This window comes from Nicotiana tabacum, chromosome 18 (assembly GCF_000715075.1).
Source record: "Nicotiana tabacum cultivar K326 chromosome 18, ASM71507v2, whole genome shotgun sequence".
Classification (NCBI taxonomy): Eukaryota; Viridiplantae; Streptophyta; class Magnoliopsida; order Solanales; family Solanaceae; genus Nicotiana; species Nicotiana tabacum.
This window is the reverse complement of record NC_134097.1, coordinates 154,773,291-154,785,938: the sequence shown is the minus strand read 5'-3', so window position 1 is coordinate 154,785,938 and position 12,648 is coordinate 154,773,291. Positions and strand designations below refer to the sequence as shown.

At 35.7% G+C, this 12,648-nt stretch overlaps 2 protein-coding genes across 4 annotated transcripts; one reads left to right on the top strand and one right to left on the bottom strand.

Annotated features, from left to right (window-relative positions):
• The first annotated feature begins 201 nt into the window (after positions 1–201).
• On the top strand, positions 202–2,223 carry LOC107776111 (uncharacterized). Its single transcript, XM_016595938.2, has 2 exons — positions 202–717; positions 2,045–2,223. Exons 1-2 carry the CDS (start codon positions 241–243, stop codon positions 2,072–2,074), a joined length of 507 nt encoding a protein of 168 aa, XP_016451424.1. The 5' UTR covers positions 202–240; the 3' UTR covers positions 2,075–2,223.
• Positions 2,224–2,932: 709 nt separating this feature from the next.
• Positions 2,933–12,303, bottom strand: LOC107776110 (putative E3 ubiquitin-protein ligase LIN-1). Of its 3 annotated transcripts, none has more exons than XM_016595936.2 (10): positions 11,991–12,303; positions 10,727–10,769; positions 8,972–10,631; positions 7,985–8,260; positions 7,859–7,886; positions 7,138–7,774; positions 6,809–6,953; positions 4,954–5,211; positions 4,325–4,640; positions 2,933–3,464 (listed from the first exon to the last, which is right to left on the bottom strand). In XM_016595936.2, exons 3-10 carry the CDS (start codon positions 10,601–10,603, stop codon positions 3,352–3,354), a joined length of 3,405 nt encoding a protein of 1,134 aa, XP_016451422.1. In that variant the 5' UTR covers positions 10,604–10,631; positions 10,727–10,769; positions 11,991–12,303; the 3' UTR covers positions 2,933–3,351. The 3 variants fall into 3 exon arrangements, with proteins under 3 accessions (XP_016451422.1, XP_075093644.1, XP_016451423.1); XM_075237543.1 differs by lacking the exon at positions 11,991–12,303 and adding an exon at positions 11,397–11,523; XM_016595937.2 differs by lacking the exon at positions 2,933–3,464 and having other exon boundaries at positions 4,504–4,667.
• Positions 12,304–12,648: the final 345 nt, after the last annotated feature.

The window sequence follows — 12,648 nt, the reverse complement described above, 5'->3', positions numbered from 1 at the left end:
GAAAATTCAGGAAAATAGGGGTATGGTCTAGCTTTTTTATCTTGTCATTTTTTTTTTCATTATCCAATAATACTTATCACTTGGCCATTTTGAAAGGACTTGATTATTTAACTTCTTTTGCATGTGATACATGTGGTACATCCTATACCTAAAATATCAAATCCTTCCTACCATAGTAACACAAATAATTTATCTATATATAGATGAATCATATGTACCACAAAAAAATTCAGTGAAAAAATGACAACCATGAAGAATATGCTCATGTTAATGGTGGCTGCAATTTTATTTTGCAGCCACCAACAACTGGTTGTGGCCAGAGAAATGGCCGTAGCCAATGATAGGAATGAGTTACAGCTCTGGCCATGGGACATTCCATGTTATTTACCATGGCCATTCCCGTGGCCACGGCCTTATCCATGCCCTCCTCCACAGCCACGTCCATGTCCGCCTCCACCTCCACCACCATGCTCACCTCCACCTCCACCACCATCCCCACCCCCTCCCACCCCAAGTTCGAGCTGCTCAGCTAGTGACGAAGCAAAGATTGACAAGTGCATGGTCAACACAACTAAAATTGATCCATGCTGCCCAACATTCAAGAGCATACTTGGTACTAGTTGCCCTTGCTATAAATATGCAGAGGATAAGTACTATTTTGATTTGATCTCTGTTGGATCTTATTGTGATGTTAATAGCCCTTGCAAGGGTTTGCAAGTAAGTTGTCAATCGCTTCTTCTCCTACTTCTTTCTAGCATAACTTCCTTTGGTCATTTTTATCTGTTTAACACGTAGTAAAATTTCATAAGTAGGATATGGAGAGGATAATATGTACGTAAATCTTACCCCTACCTCGATAGAATAGAAAGGTTGTTTCTGATAGTACCTTGGCTCAAGAAGACGAAAAAGACGAGAAAAAACAATATATAAGTACCATCAAAAGAAACCATAGAAATAATTACAGCATCATAAGAACTAGAAAATTGATGAAATGCAATAATAATAACCAGTAAATAAGGTTGGTGCTATGAAAAACGGAAGGATAATGTGAACGCAATATTGAGATCTAATTATCTAAGACCAACCCTATCAAACTAGTCTCACCCCCGATATGAAGCAGAAAAATGCTCGACTACCTCCACACCTTCCTTTCGTTTAAGAAGAATTAAAAAATTAATTCAAAGAGCCTCACCCAACCCCTTAAATTAAAAGTTATTGACAGATGAATATATCTATAATTCATATAGAATATGTATATAATCGCATATACTCAGTGTATAATCTATATATACCGGTTAGAGTAAATCCGTCCGACTATAAAAGTGATCTTTACATAAATAGCTTAGCAAATTTATTGTTTATTTTTTCTAGCAGGTATCCTAGACTATAGACACTTATACACATATTACACGTGAATTATGAATATATTATATATTCGTCGATTATTTTTTATTTAAGCGGATGGATTGACGAATATTTAGATTAATAGCCCGTTTGGCCAAGCTGCAAAAATCAACTTATTTTGAGAAGTGTTTTTTGAAACAGTTTTTTAAAGTTTGGCCAAACACTAATTGCTGCTCAGAAGTGTTTTTCAAACTAATTAGTCAAACACAAAGTGCTTATCACCAAAAGTACTTTTGAGAAAAGCTACTTAATTGTGCTTCTCCAAAACTGCTTCTGCTTCTCCTCAAAAGCACTTTTTTCCTTCCAAAAGCTTGGCCAAACACCTCAATTTTTTGTCAAAAGTGTTTTTGGCCAAAAAAAAGTATTTTTGGCCAAAACAAAACTTGGTCAAACAGGCTATAATTCATGTTTTCTATTATAGTAGCAAGTTTTAAATTCTACATGTATAAAATTTGAAAATTCTTTCGGTTAAAATATATCTTATAATATCTCCTTTCGAACTTCTAACTACTTGGACAAAAAGTAGTTTGACACGCAAAAATCGTAAAACGATTAAAATTATTTTTTCTAATTGGTGAAGTATTTCCTTCTTTTCTGAATACTGTAGTGCCTAATGCTGCATTATGTTAATTAATTTCAGGTGATTAAGCTGTCCAAGGAGGAGGAGTAAAAATAAAGACTTAATGCTTAATTCCAAATCTTGTATTATATTATTTACTACATTACTCTTTCTATATGTAAAATGTTGTGTATCAGCAATAATTTGGCACATCTATCAAAATTGTAATTATATATTATATTACTCATTTCGTGCTCCAATTTACTCTACTTTTCAGTATTTTCCCCCCTTCTTATTTCAAGATAAAATGAAAATTTGTTGAAATAAAAAAGATTGGAATTTTTTAATCAAGAAATGTGGTGGACTGATTGTGTGAATCCTTCACTCTTAACTTTTAGAGCCTTAAAAATAAATTAAAAAAAAAACTCTTCAAACTACAAATTTAATTTAATCGAATAAATGATTTTCAAATATAAAATACAAGATAGTTTTCTTCCTAAGTTGAAAGCTGTAGTGGTAATAACAAAGAAAAAAATTGAAAAAATGACATTGTAAAGCCGCCATAAAAATAATAGCTGAAAAATGTATAAAATTAGTATATATTTTTGTATATATATACATTATGTATGCTATATACAAAAATTATACAAATTTTATATTCTTTTTCAGCTACGAAATGTAAATAGTTTCTAGCGCAAGCTAAAAGTAATAATACCCCCAAGAAAATTATAGTCAAAGGAACTTGAATTATGCTACAGAAAGATCATATTATAGTGTCTAATAATGTGCAAAATACATCAAAGACTTATCAAAGGAATCAAGGAAAGCAGTAACACTATAATAGGGCAGCCCGATGCACAAGCATTTCGTATTCACACAGAATTCGGGGAAGGGCTGCACCCTAACAGTATGATTTCAGAACAAAGAAGTAACACTGTGATTTCAGAAAATGAAGTACCATCACTATAAGTGGCTAAACAAGAAATAGAAAGAGTTGAAAAGCAAGTAGACTAAAAGTCATTCATCTTGTTTATTCACATGATTTACAATTAACCACTCAAGCTTTCTCCTTTTTCTTTGAGAAGAAATAGATAACGGGCAACCTGGTGCACTAAGCTCACGTGCATGGGATCCGAGAAGAATCAGACCACATTGAATCTTATGTACGCATACCTTAAATATTTTGAGAACAACAACAACAAACCCATGAATTCTCACGAGTGGGGTATGGGGAAGGTAAAATGTATGTAGCCTTATCCCTACCTTGGAAGGGCAGAGAAGCTATTTCCGATAGACACTCGGCTAGCATATTTTGAGAAGAAACAGATAAATAAAGGAAAAAGATTTTACAGTAAATTGAGTAATTCTTTTGTCCTCAGTTTCCGCCTCTAGCTGCAGAAAATTATGGCATAAAGTTCTTTTGCTGCCCATGTAATTTCAACAAGGCTTTCTAGAGGACCAGCAATATCCTCTGCTATCATCATCAGTAAGACCCTACATTCTAGGAGCAAAACCTTAGAATTAAATAGCCAAATAAAAATAGACAGAAATCAAATAATCAACAAGTGTGAGGTTCAAACCATTTTTAAGAATCAGAATTTTCTTATCTACTGACAAGTAAATTTTTAGAGCATTATGCCCACACTAGCAGCGCTTATCCTTTTTTCTTTGTCCATGTATACCAACCCCTTGAGGAAAGTGATGAAATATATGTTCTCTTCTCAGTTCTGACAGGTAAATTGCACGTACAGTCACTGAACCTTATCCACTATAACAGTAAAGTCACAAAATTATTTTGTCATATTATAGTAACTAAACTTTACCACTATGTCGAGGGTTTATCGGAAACAGCCTCTCTACTTTCTAGGTAAGGGGTAAGGTATGGCGTATACACTACCTTCCCAGATCCCACTTGTAAAAATATACAGAGTTTATTGTTGTTGTTATTGTTAAACCTTACCACTACAAAAGCAATGTCACAAAACTTTATTTTGTTTGAAATGGAGGTCGCAATACTATTTTTAGTTACATTAGAATAAATGACTGTTACTTACTTATAACAATAAAAAGTCAAAAAAATTACCTGCTATAATCGTAAAGTCACCTTGATGGGTAAGTTTTGTCTTTAGAATGGGTAAAATTAAGTGACTTTACCGCTATAATGGGTAAATATCAGTTACTTTAATGTGATAATAGATAGTTCTATAAATTTACTGCTATAGTGGAAACTTTAGTGACTTTAGTCTACAAACTCCAATTTCAGTCTCATTAACTACTAAACTATCTAGAAACTGAAATATGTATAACCAAAACAACATTTTGCAGCTATTTAAAGGTCTTAACAGAAGCTAAAGGACTAACCTAGAATCTTGCTGAAGTTGAGAAGAGACATTGAAGCTAAAACCTTATGTTCAACCAAATCACCATGTTGTAAGCATTCTATCAGCTGACTGATAATAGCCAAAAATGCAGATAGTTCAAACTCCGAGTCAGTCAGTGAAGCGAGTGCTGAGCTTAACCATGCAACTGTGGTTAGACAAATCCTAACCAATTCTGAGTTTCCAGAACCTAAACACTTTGAAAGAGCCTCCACAAATGACTTCTTGCCACTACCAATGAGTAATGCGGATGCATTTACCAACCACTTTTTCCTCGCCTCTTCTTCTTCGTCCTCCATCTAACAATTTTCGCGCTTCAGTTTACACTTTACAATCATAGGAAGACAATATTATTTGCTACACCATATGAAGTTCACAATGCTCAGAGAATGAGGGAATGTAAATGACTCAGTTTATTAGAGTATTATGAGGCAATTATAAATACCACAAAAAGACGGTACAAAGATGGGGTATAGAAATTTTTGGCTGGTCCTAAGTTCAATTAGTCCGAAGTGGTATTGGTGTAACTACTGGTGTAAGTCCATATAATTTTGTATTTCGATGAAATGATCTCTTAGATGAATTCAGTCAGGAAAAAAGAAGAAAACTTACCGTCATAACAGTTGCATCAACCAGTTTATTCTCTTCGTCATCAGGATATTCCACGTCAAAACCTTCAAGAAATCCAGCTTGTTTTAGGATCCAATCCTCTGTCATAATCTTACCCGAGAAAGAAAAATGTCCTCCCAGAATAAGGAGTGCTTTGCAACATATTTCTCTGCTCCTTTCATCCGATAAGCTGCTTTCTAAGGCCATAGTCATAGCATCAACAGCATCATCTCTGTATGTGTTGGGCATTTTTGTGTCTGCCTGTAAGATTCAAATACAAAATTAGTTCCTAGACTCGAAATGACATTGACCTTAAAAATTTTGTTGTTGTAACAGCCCAGCACACTAGTGATATTGTCCGCTTGGGCTTAGGGCCCGCACGGCTTTAAAATGCGTCACTAGAGTCTAAGGTCTGCTTACTTATATACCCAGCATCTCTCCCGTATTTTGTCGATATAGGATTTGTCGATATTAGCACATACCCAGCATTATGTCCATAATCGTGATTTTTTTTCTGAGAAATTTGACCGGTGTGCTACGCACGTTGAGACAAACCTTGTGGTGGAGATTTGGATATGCGACTTGTTGAAGGTTATGTGAAGAAGGTGGATCAAGTTTATTTTGTCAGAAAATTCCGGCCAAGGGGGAGAATTGTTAGGTGTTTGCCATAATTTTCTTACCATATTTGGTTTTCCTATTTGTTGAAGGAAAGGGCAATATAATTACCTTAATTGAATTTTCCTTAGAAGGAAATTATAATTCTCCTATACTTGGCTAGTCCTTTTTCTTGTAGGAAAAGGTTTGGAGTTCTATAAATTGAAGATCTGTCCTTCTCATTCAGCAGCATCCACAATGTAGTCATAGGGGCTTGAGAGTAGTGACTTATCGTCGTTCAAGATTTGCTTTGCTAGCTTCCGCATGACACCTGATTTTTTCGGTCCTAACAGGCGTCACATACACCCCCCCTCCCCCTTCTTAGGGACTATACCATATGTAACAGCCCAGACCACTAGTATATATCCGCTTTGGGCCTAGGGCCCGCACGGCTTTAAAACGCGTCACTAGGGTCTAAGGCCTATTTACTTATTACCCAGTATCTCTCTCGTGTTTTATCGATGTGGGATTTGCCTAGGGCGTCACAGTTGTCTTTTAAACAAGTGACAAAAACTACAACGACTATTCCTCAATCACAAACTAGATGGGGTTTGCTATAGGGTATATTGATTCATATATAAAGATTCTGTTTTAGTCGAACACATTACATTTCATTCCAATGCTGGTATATAATTTGTTTTTTAAGGAAAAATTAAGATTCCTCTAAAACTCGAAATTCTCCAAATCTCAGACTTCTCCCCATCCGGGCCTAATCAAACTATAACAACAAGAAGTCAGTCATGATCTCAACTAGTTGCCTATATACATCATTTTCTTCCATTATGTTATGGTTTTGGCTAAGTCCAAATTTATTTTGAGATATTGTAGGTCTTTAGAAACACAACCTAGTAACCTGATTGGTATTAGCATGCAGTTTAGGGGGAATATCCAATTAAGAAAATCCAAATCACCGGATGTCTAGAAGAGCAGAGCCTAATCTGCTGACTGAGTTTGACATGCAATCTACGAGCTCAAGCGGAAAAAAAACTGTGGTTCAGCAAAGAAACATATGTATATAAGAGAATTGAGAAACAAGAGAAGGTGTTTCTCTAAGTGCCTTTGATATTCACTTAATAAATTATCCAATATCAAAACTCCTGCAGCAACAAGCTCAAAGAAACTGAATTGGACATAAGCAGTATCGTCGAAGAATATGAGAGCGTTCATGAACTTCGTTTAGAGAAATATTTAAATTGAAACCTACTAGAAGATCAAAGTGTAGGAGCAGCACAGCAACCATGGATCTCTGTTCACATGGACAATCCTGGAGATACATCAGTAAATCATTCATTGTTTTGACTATGTTATCCTTGTGAATGCCTTTTATGAAGAACTTTGCATCTTTTCTCCTGAAACATGGGAGCGCAGAACAGCGTTAACTAAATCAACGTGTTATCATTCCCCCACTAAGACTGCATCATAGTCCAGCAAATATATAGTATTTCGGACTGCTTAAGTGCAAAACAAGTTTCATCTAACTATATGTTTGGTATAATCTAATATTCAAATTTCCCAAAAAGGAAAACCAAGTACCTGTTAAGGCAAATGAGTTCAGTCAGGAGTGAAAAGGCATTTCTTCTCAATTCCAACTCTTCATTCCGAAGAAGATTAAGCAGACACATCTTGTCAACATTTCCGGCAACTACATTTCTACAATTATTGTCAGCTTCAATGCAAGAGCAAAGAATCCCAGAAACACGTATCTTCTCCCTCAACTTTCCACAATTAAATCTCTGGATCAGAAACTGTAAGCTTCCGAGGGATATAAGCTGCTCTAGAGTTTCTCTTCTTTCATCCTGATTTAAAACAATAAGAAGTTGTTGCAACACGGAAACAACTATTTCATTCTTTAACCAACGATGTTTCCCTGAATCGCCTGCTGCTTTAGAGAAATAGGTCAGAAGACGCCTCCAATGTTCGGACTTCCAATTGGTGATAACACGCTTCAAAGTGAAGTTAGTACGGGGTACACTTTGGCATTCTAACAATCTTCGCGTTACTGGACATGTTCTATTTCCTTTAGAAAACCAGCTAGTAATAGATGCTCTATCAAAGGTTTGGCCAGTCTCTAGGGTAACTGGATCTTCAAAAAGAAGTCCAGTCAAAGGGCAGATAAATTCCTGTGGTATGTTGGCGGAAGATCTTCCAACATAATCTTCATAATCGACTCCTAAATATTTTCAAAGCATCATCATAACTATTTAATAAATTACTGAATGTAAAGGAAACACTCTCAAAGATGATTTTCACCTACCTTGAGCAGGAAGCAGTGCCTCAGTTGGCTGCATTTTCAAAGTAAAATGGTGAGATCATAATGAAAAAGTAAAAAGTATAGCTCCTCTTCTAATAATTGAGGAGAACAAAGAGTTTAGAATGTTACCGTGCAATCAAGAGCCAAAGCAACTTCCGAGAATAGAAGAAGAGGAGGAGCAGCATCGATGATAGAATCTTCAGTCTCCTTTCGCTCAAAAGCTGCTTTCGCTATCCTGTTGAATATGAACTCGGTCAGATTTGCAGGTGCAAACGATTCTGGCATGTTCGACTTCAACGGAGTTGTTTCCTTCAGATCAGAGTTTCCAAATGTTTCCATTAAATTTTTTTCTTCTGGAGAATTCACTCCGGAAACACCCTCTGCATCCCCTGTTGATGCACCATACTACACAAAAGAACTCCACAGAGTGTAACTTGTCTTATGTAATATAAAATCTGAAAGGGGAAATAATAATATTTGGCAAGCATAGATCCTAACTCACTAGATCTAGAAATGCACAGAAAAGTGAAAACTACTAAACTGATCCGACAACTTTCACATTTACTTTACTAATCATTGACACTATTTAACAAGAACAGATTGAACTGCATATCTTAATTTGGTAAGACCAACGACAAAAGAAAAGGCACGTATGTTTACATTCATAAATCTTATCATACATTTCAAGTTTACAGAACTGTAATTGAGAATTGGAAAGAGATAAAATCATGAGCTACATCCACACCTAAGTGAAGCATTTAAAAATAGCATCGAAGACGGAAGGAACAACAATACTGAAACTGCTTCAAAAGTATTGATAGAAGTACAAGTAGGTTTACAAAGTAGATTTAGAAGAAACCAAGATTATGTTGGATTACAGGAGCAAAGAAGTCTATGTCATTAGTTCAAAAACAAACATCCCAAAAATTACAACCATAACCTAAAACATTTTATCGTGTCAAATGGACCATAAAGTATTTTATTTGCTTCAAATCTCACTGGCCAAATGTGGGACGGAACTTAGCCAGGATTTAACCAACAAAATGTACACATATTTGCACATTTTTGCCTAATAACGATCTATGTTTCTTTTGAAGTTATGTATTCAACACTTACTGAATCAACTATAGCACCAGGCTCAACATCATGATCTATACGCTTAATCACTTCAGCAGAGTATTTCAATGCTACCAGGTTTTCGGCAGCAAAACTAGAAGGCCTCCTCACACTAACTTCATAGCTTTCTTCCCGGTGCTCCTCTGATTCATTTTCTAGTTTATGTGAATGACAGAACACTTCATCATACAACTTTTTGCTGACCACTGGCTGAGGTGAGAAACTGCCAACAGTACTACTTAAGTGGGAAGTGTTACTAAAGGAACCTTCATACTGAACAGATACAGAAGGAATTTCAATAGAAGGAAGTAACGGAATGTCAGCCCCTTCTGTTAACCATTCCTTGTAGTAAAGTGCAAACTTATAAGTACCTTTATCCAGATTTTCATTGTACATTTTTTCAAGAAACTTCAGCTTCGTTGACTTATTATGTAGACCACCGAGAAAATTAGCTTCTGAATCAAACCAGGCCTTCAAATTTGATAAATGATGAAAAAAGATGTGATCCCACAAATCAGGCAACAAATTAGTCCTTGCCTGAAAAGGTGAATCACAGAAAACTTGCAGTATGTGCTTTGCAGCTATACGATCCTTCTTCTGTATCTTATATATGACACTGAGATACAGATGAGCACAAGCTGCTAATTTAAAATTGGGAATACCAGAAGTAAATCCATCTCGTAAATTGTTTGAATTCAACCCTGTAATTACACTAAGCTGAAGTGAGGCTTTCTTAAGTTCTTTTTCGTTCGCACAATCCTCTGCAGCTCTTTCTACTGTTTCAATAGCTTGTTCAAGAGTGGCTAGGACCTTGCTTTCAGTATTGAGGCCTTCTTCTAGTCCAACAAAATTAAGGGAAGCGAAACTATTGTGACGAAGTGATGTCCTAAAATCCTCATCTACGAGAAAACGTTTTATGTATCCACTCAAGATAGAGATTACAGCCTGAACAGCAACTTCATCAAGAGCAGGAATAACTGCAGTGTGCTCAATTTCAGCTTTTTTTAGGCTTCTGATTGCATCATAACTTTTGTTGGTTAGCGAACTTCTAGTTGATCTGCTGTAGGAGGTCTCAGGCTGTTCAATATGTTTCTGATAATCTGAAAGAAGTTTACCAGAATTATTGAGACATTTTGTTGTTGCTTTTGTATCTTTTCCGAAGGATTGTCGCTTTCCTTCTGCTTCCTCACTTCTGCTAGAAGACCTGCCTTCACCACTCCTATTTCTGTAAGTTTGATTTGAGTATATATGATTGTATCTCGAACCATTTCGCTCTCCAATCTCAACTATCTCATTGCTTTGAGAAGCATCAGCAGCTAGCAATTCATCAAAAGAACTAATGCTTATTCTCTTAACATCCGATGATAGATCGCACGAGCCCATTCTGTGCTTACTTTCCTTCTTTTGCCTCCTATCTGCAAAATTGACTCTCGGGGTCTTATCTTTCAAGTCATGCCACGGGATAGCAGATTTTGTCATGCCACCTGATGAAGACACAAGTTTATGAGGTTCTTGAAGTGTGTAAATAGGTTCACGTCTTGCCTTTGTTCCGGATGAAGCTCTAGGCACTGTTTTTGACATCCTCTTATTGAATCCTTCCTTTGCGAGGAGGTCCTCGAGTGACATGGACATATTCGCTCAGATTAGAATATCAAACCACCTAAATGAGAGCAAACAAAAGAGAAAGTTCAATACCAATAATGTGATGATTCTACCACACGAAATCCTTCGAATAAAAACTCAAGTTTCAAATACCTTACTGTGTTGCTTTAAATATAGTCATTTCCTCAACAGATGTCTGCAATCACACAAATAAAACAAATATATAAAACATCAAAACTATGAATTGCACAAGTCACGTACTTCACACCAAAAGAACATCTCTAGATACTTAAACTGCATTTCATCAGAAGGGGAAAAGAACAAAACAGAAAAAGAACCTTAGATTTGAATAAGAACTTAAGTTTCACAAAACTAGCATTGAACGCCTTAGTATCTGCTCCATCAAAAGAGATCAAAACAAGGCAAAACTAAATAAATTAAATACATAAACCTGTTAACATTAGAACTTTACAAATATCAACTTTATTCTTCTTCTAATCAAAACTCAGTTCTAAAGTTACTCTAACTAAACATGAACAAGTCATAAACAAGAATTCGTAAATAAAATGTCAATTTCATCTCTTCTAACCAACAACAACAACAACAACCCAGTGGAATCCCACAAGTGGGGTCTGGGGAGGGTAATGTGTACCCCTACCTATGAAGGTAGAGAGACTATTTCCGAATATCTCTTCTAACCAAAACCCAATATTCCAAAGTCAATACTCCAACTTTGCAACATACCCTCCAAGAACAAAAAGGGCATAATCAAGAAACATAAATATGAGCAGACCTTAAAGTACAACTGTGAAAAAGGAAGTACCTTTCAGCTTGTACTATGTTCCATCAAAAGATCCCATAAACCAAACAAGAAAAACACATAAAACCCACCAAGAACCTGTGATTTCCTTTTGATTTTCTTGGTTGGAAATTTGGATTAGGAAAACTTTAAAAATGTCAATTCCATCTTTCTAACCAATACCAAACATTCCATAGTGTATCTTAACTATGCAACATACCCTACAACAACAAGAACTACGTCCCGACTGTATGGATCATCTTCATTTAAGCTCATGTTATAAACTATGCAACTTACCCTCCAACAACAACTACGTCTCGACTATATGAATCCTCACTGACTACGTTTCTCCATTTAAGCTCGTGTTATAAACTATGCAGCTTACCCTACAACAACAACTACGTCTGGACTATATGAATCCTCACTAACTACGTTTCTCTATATAAGCTCATGTTATAAACTATGCAACTTACCCTACAACAACAACTACGTCTCGACTATACGAATCCTCACTGACCATGTTTCTCCATTTAAGCTCGTGTTATAAACTATGCAAGATACCCTCCAAGAAAAAATAGGAAACAATCAAGAAACACATATATGAGCAAAAGGAAGTACCTTTCAGCTTGTATTATGTTCCATTAGGAGACACCATTAAACCAAACAATAAAAACACATAAAACCCACCAAAAAACAGTGAATTTCCTTTGATTTTTCTTTGATTGGAAATTTGGATTGAGTAAAACAAACAAAAGGGGTATAAAATCTTCCCAGAAAAACTGAGATGCTTATTAAAGGGAAACTCAAAGGCCATTGAGTGGATGAATGAAAACAGAGGAACCAACAAAAAGAGAGGAAATTGCTCAAAGGTTACACTAGGCAGCAATGGAGAGAAAGGAGAGAAAAAAGACAAAGAAAAACTGACAAAATTAGAAAATACGCTAAGTACACTGGGAATTTCTTGTAACAACAGTCACTTTCAGAGCAAAAGGTACAACATTGTTAGCTCTTAGTACAAGACAAATGATGCATATGTTTATCTGGTTGAAGCTTTCAACTGCCGTTCCCTCCGTCGCTTTCAAAAAACAAATATAGTTGAAACTGTTTAACTCAAGGCACGGAGTTTAAGTAGAAAATGAATACTTTTTGAATTTGTGGTACTAAACAAGTTCAAATGGGACCAAGAGTATTTGTGTGGTTATAAAAGCTTATCATTAAGGGTAAAGTTATAACTTTAAGCTAAATTGTTACCAAATTTAAAAAAGGTTTATTCTTT

Coding starts and splice junctions, on each gene's coding strand:
- LOC107776111 (XM_016595938.2), top strand. CDS start 241: ATGACAACCATGAAGAATATGCTCATGTTAATGGTGGCTGCAATTTTA. Junction 718..2,044: donor GCCCTTGCAAGGGTTTGCAA/GTAAGTTGTCAA, acceptor AATTAATTTCAG/GTGATTAAGCTGTCCAAGGA.
- LOC107776110 (XM_016595936.2), bottom strand. CDS start 10,603: ATGTCCATGTCACTCGAGGACCTCCTCGCAAAGGAAGGATTCAATAAG. Junction 5,212..6,808: donor TCCTACACTTTGATCTTCTA/GTAGGTTTCAAT, acceptor TGAATCTTACAG/GCAGACACAAAAATGCCCAA. Junction 4,641..4,953: donor TTGATGCAACTGTTATGACG/GTAAGTTTTCTT, acceptor GAAAATTGTTAG/ATGGAGGACGAAGAAGAAGA.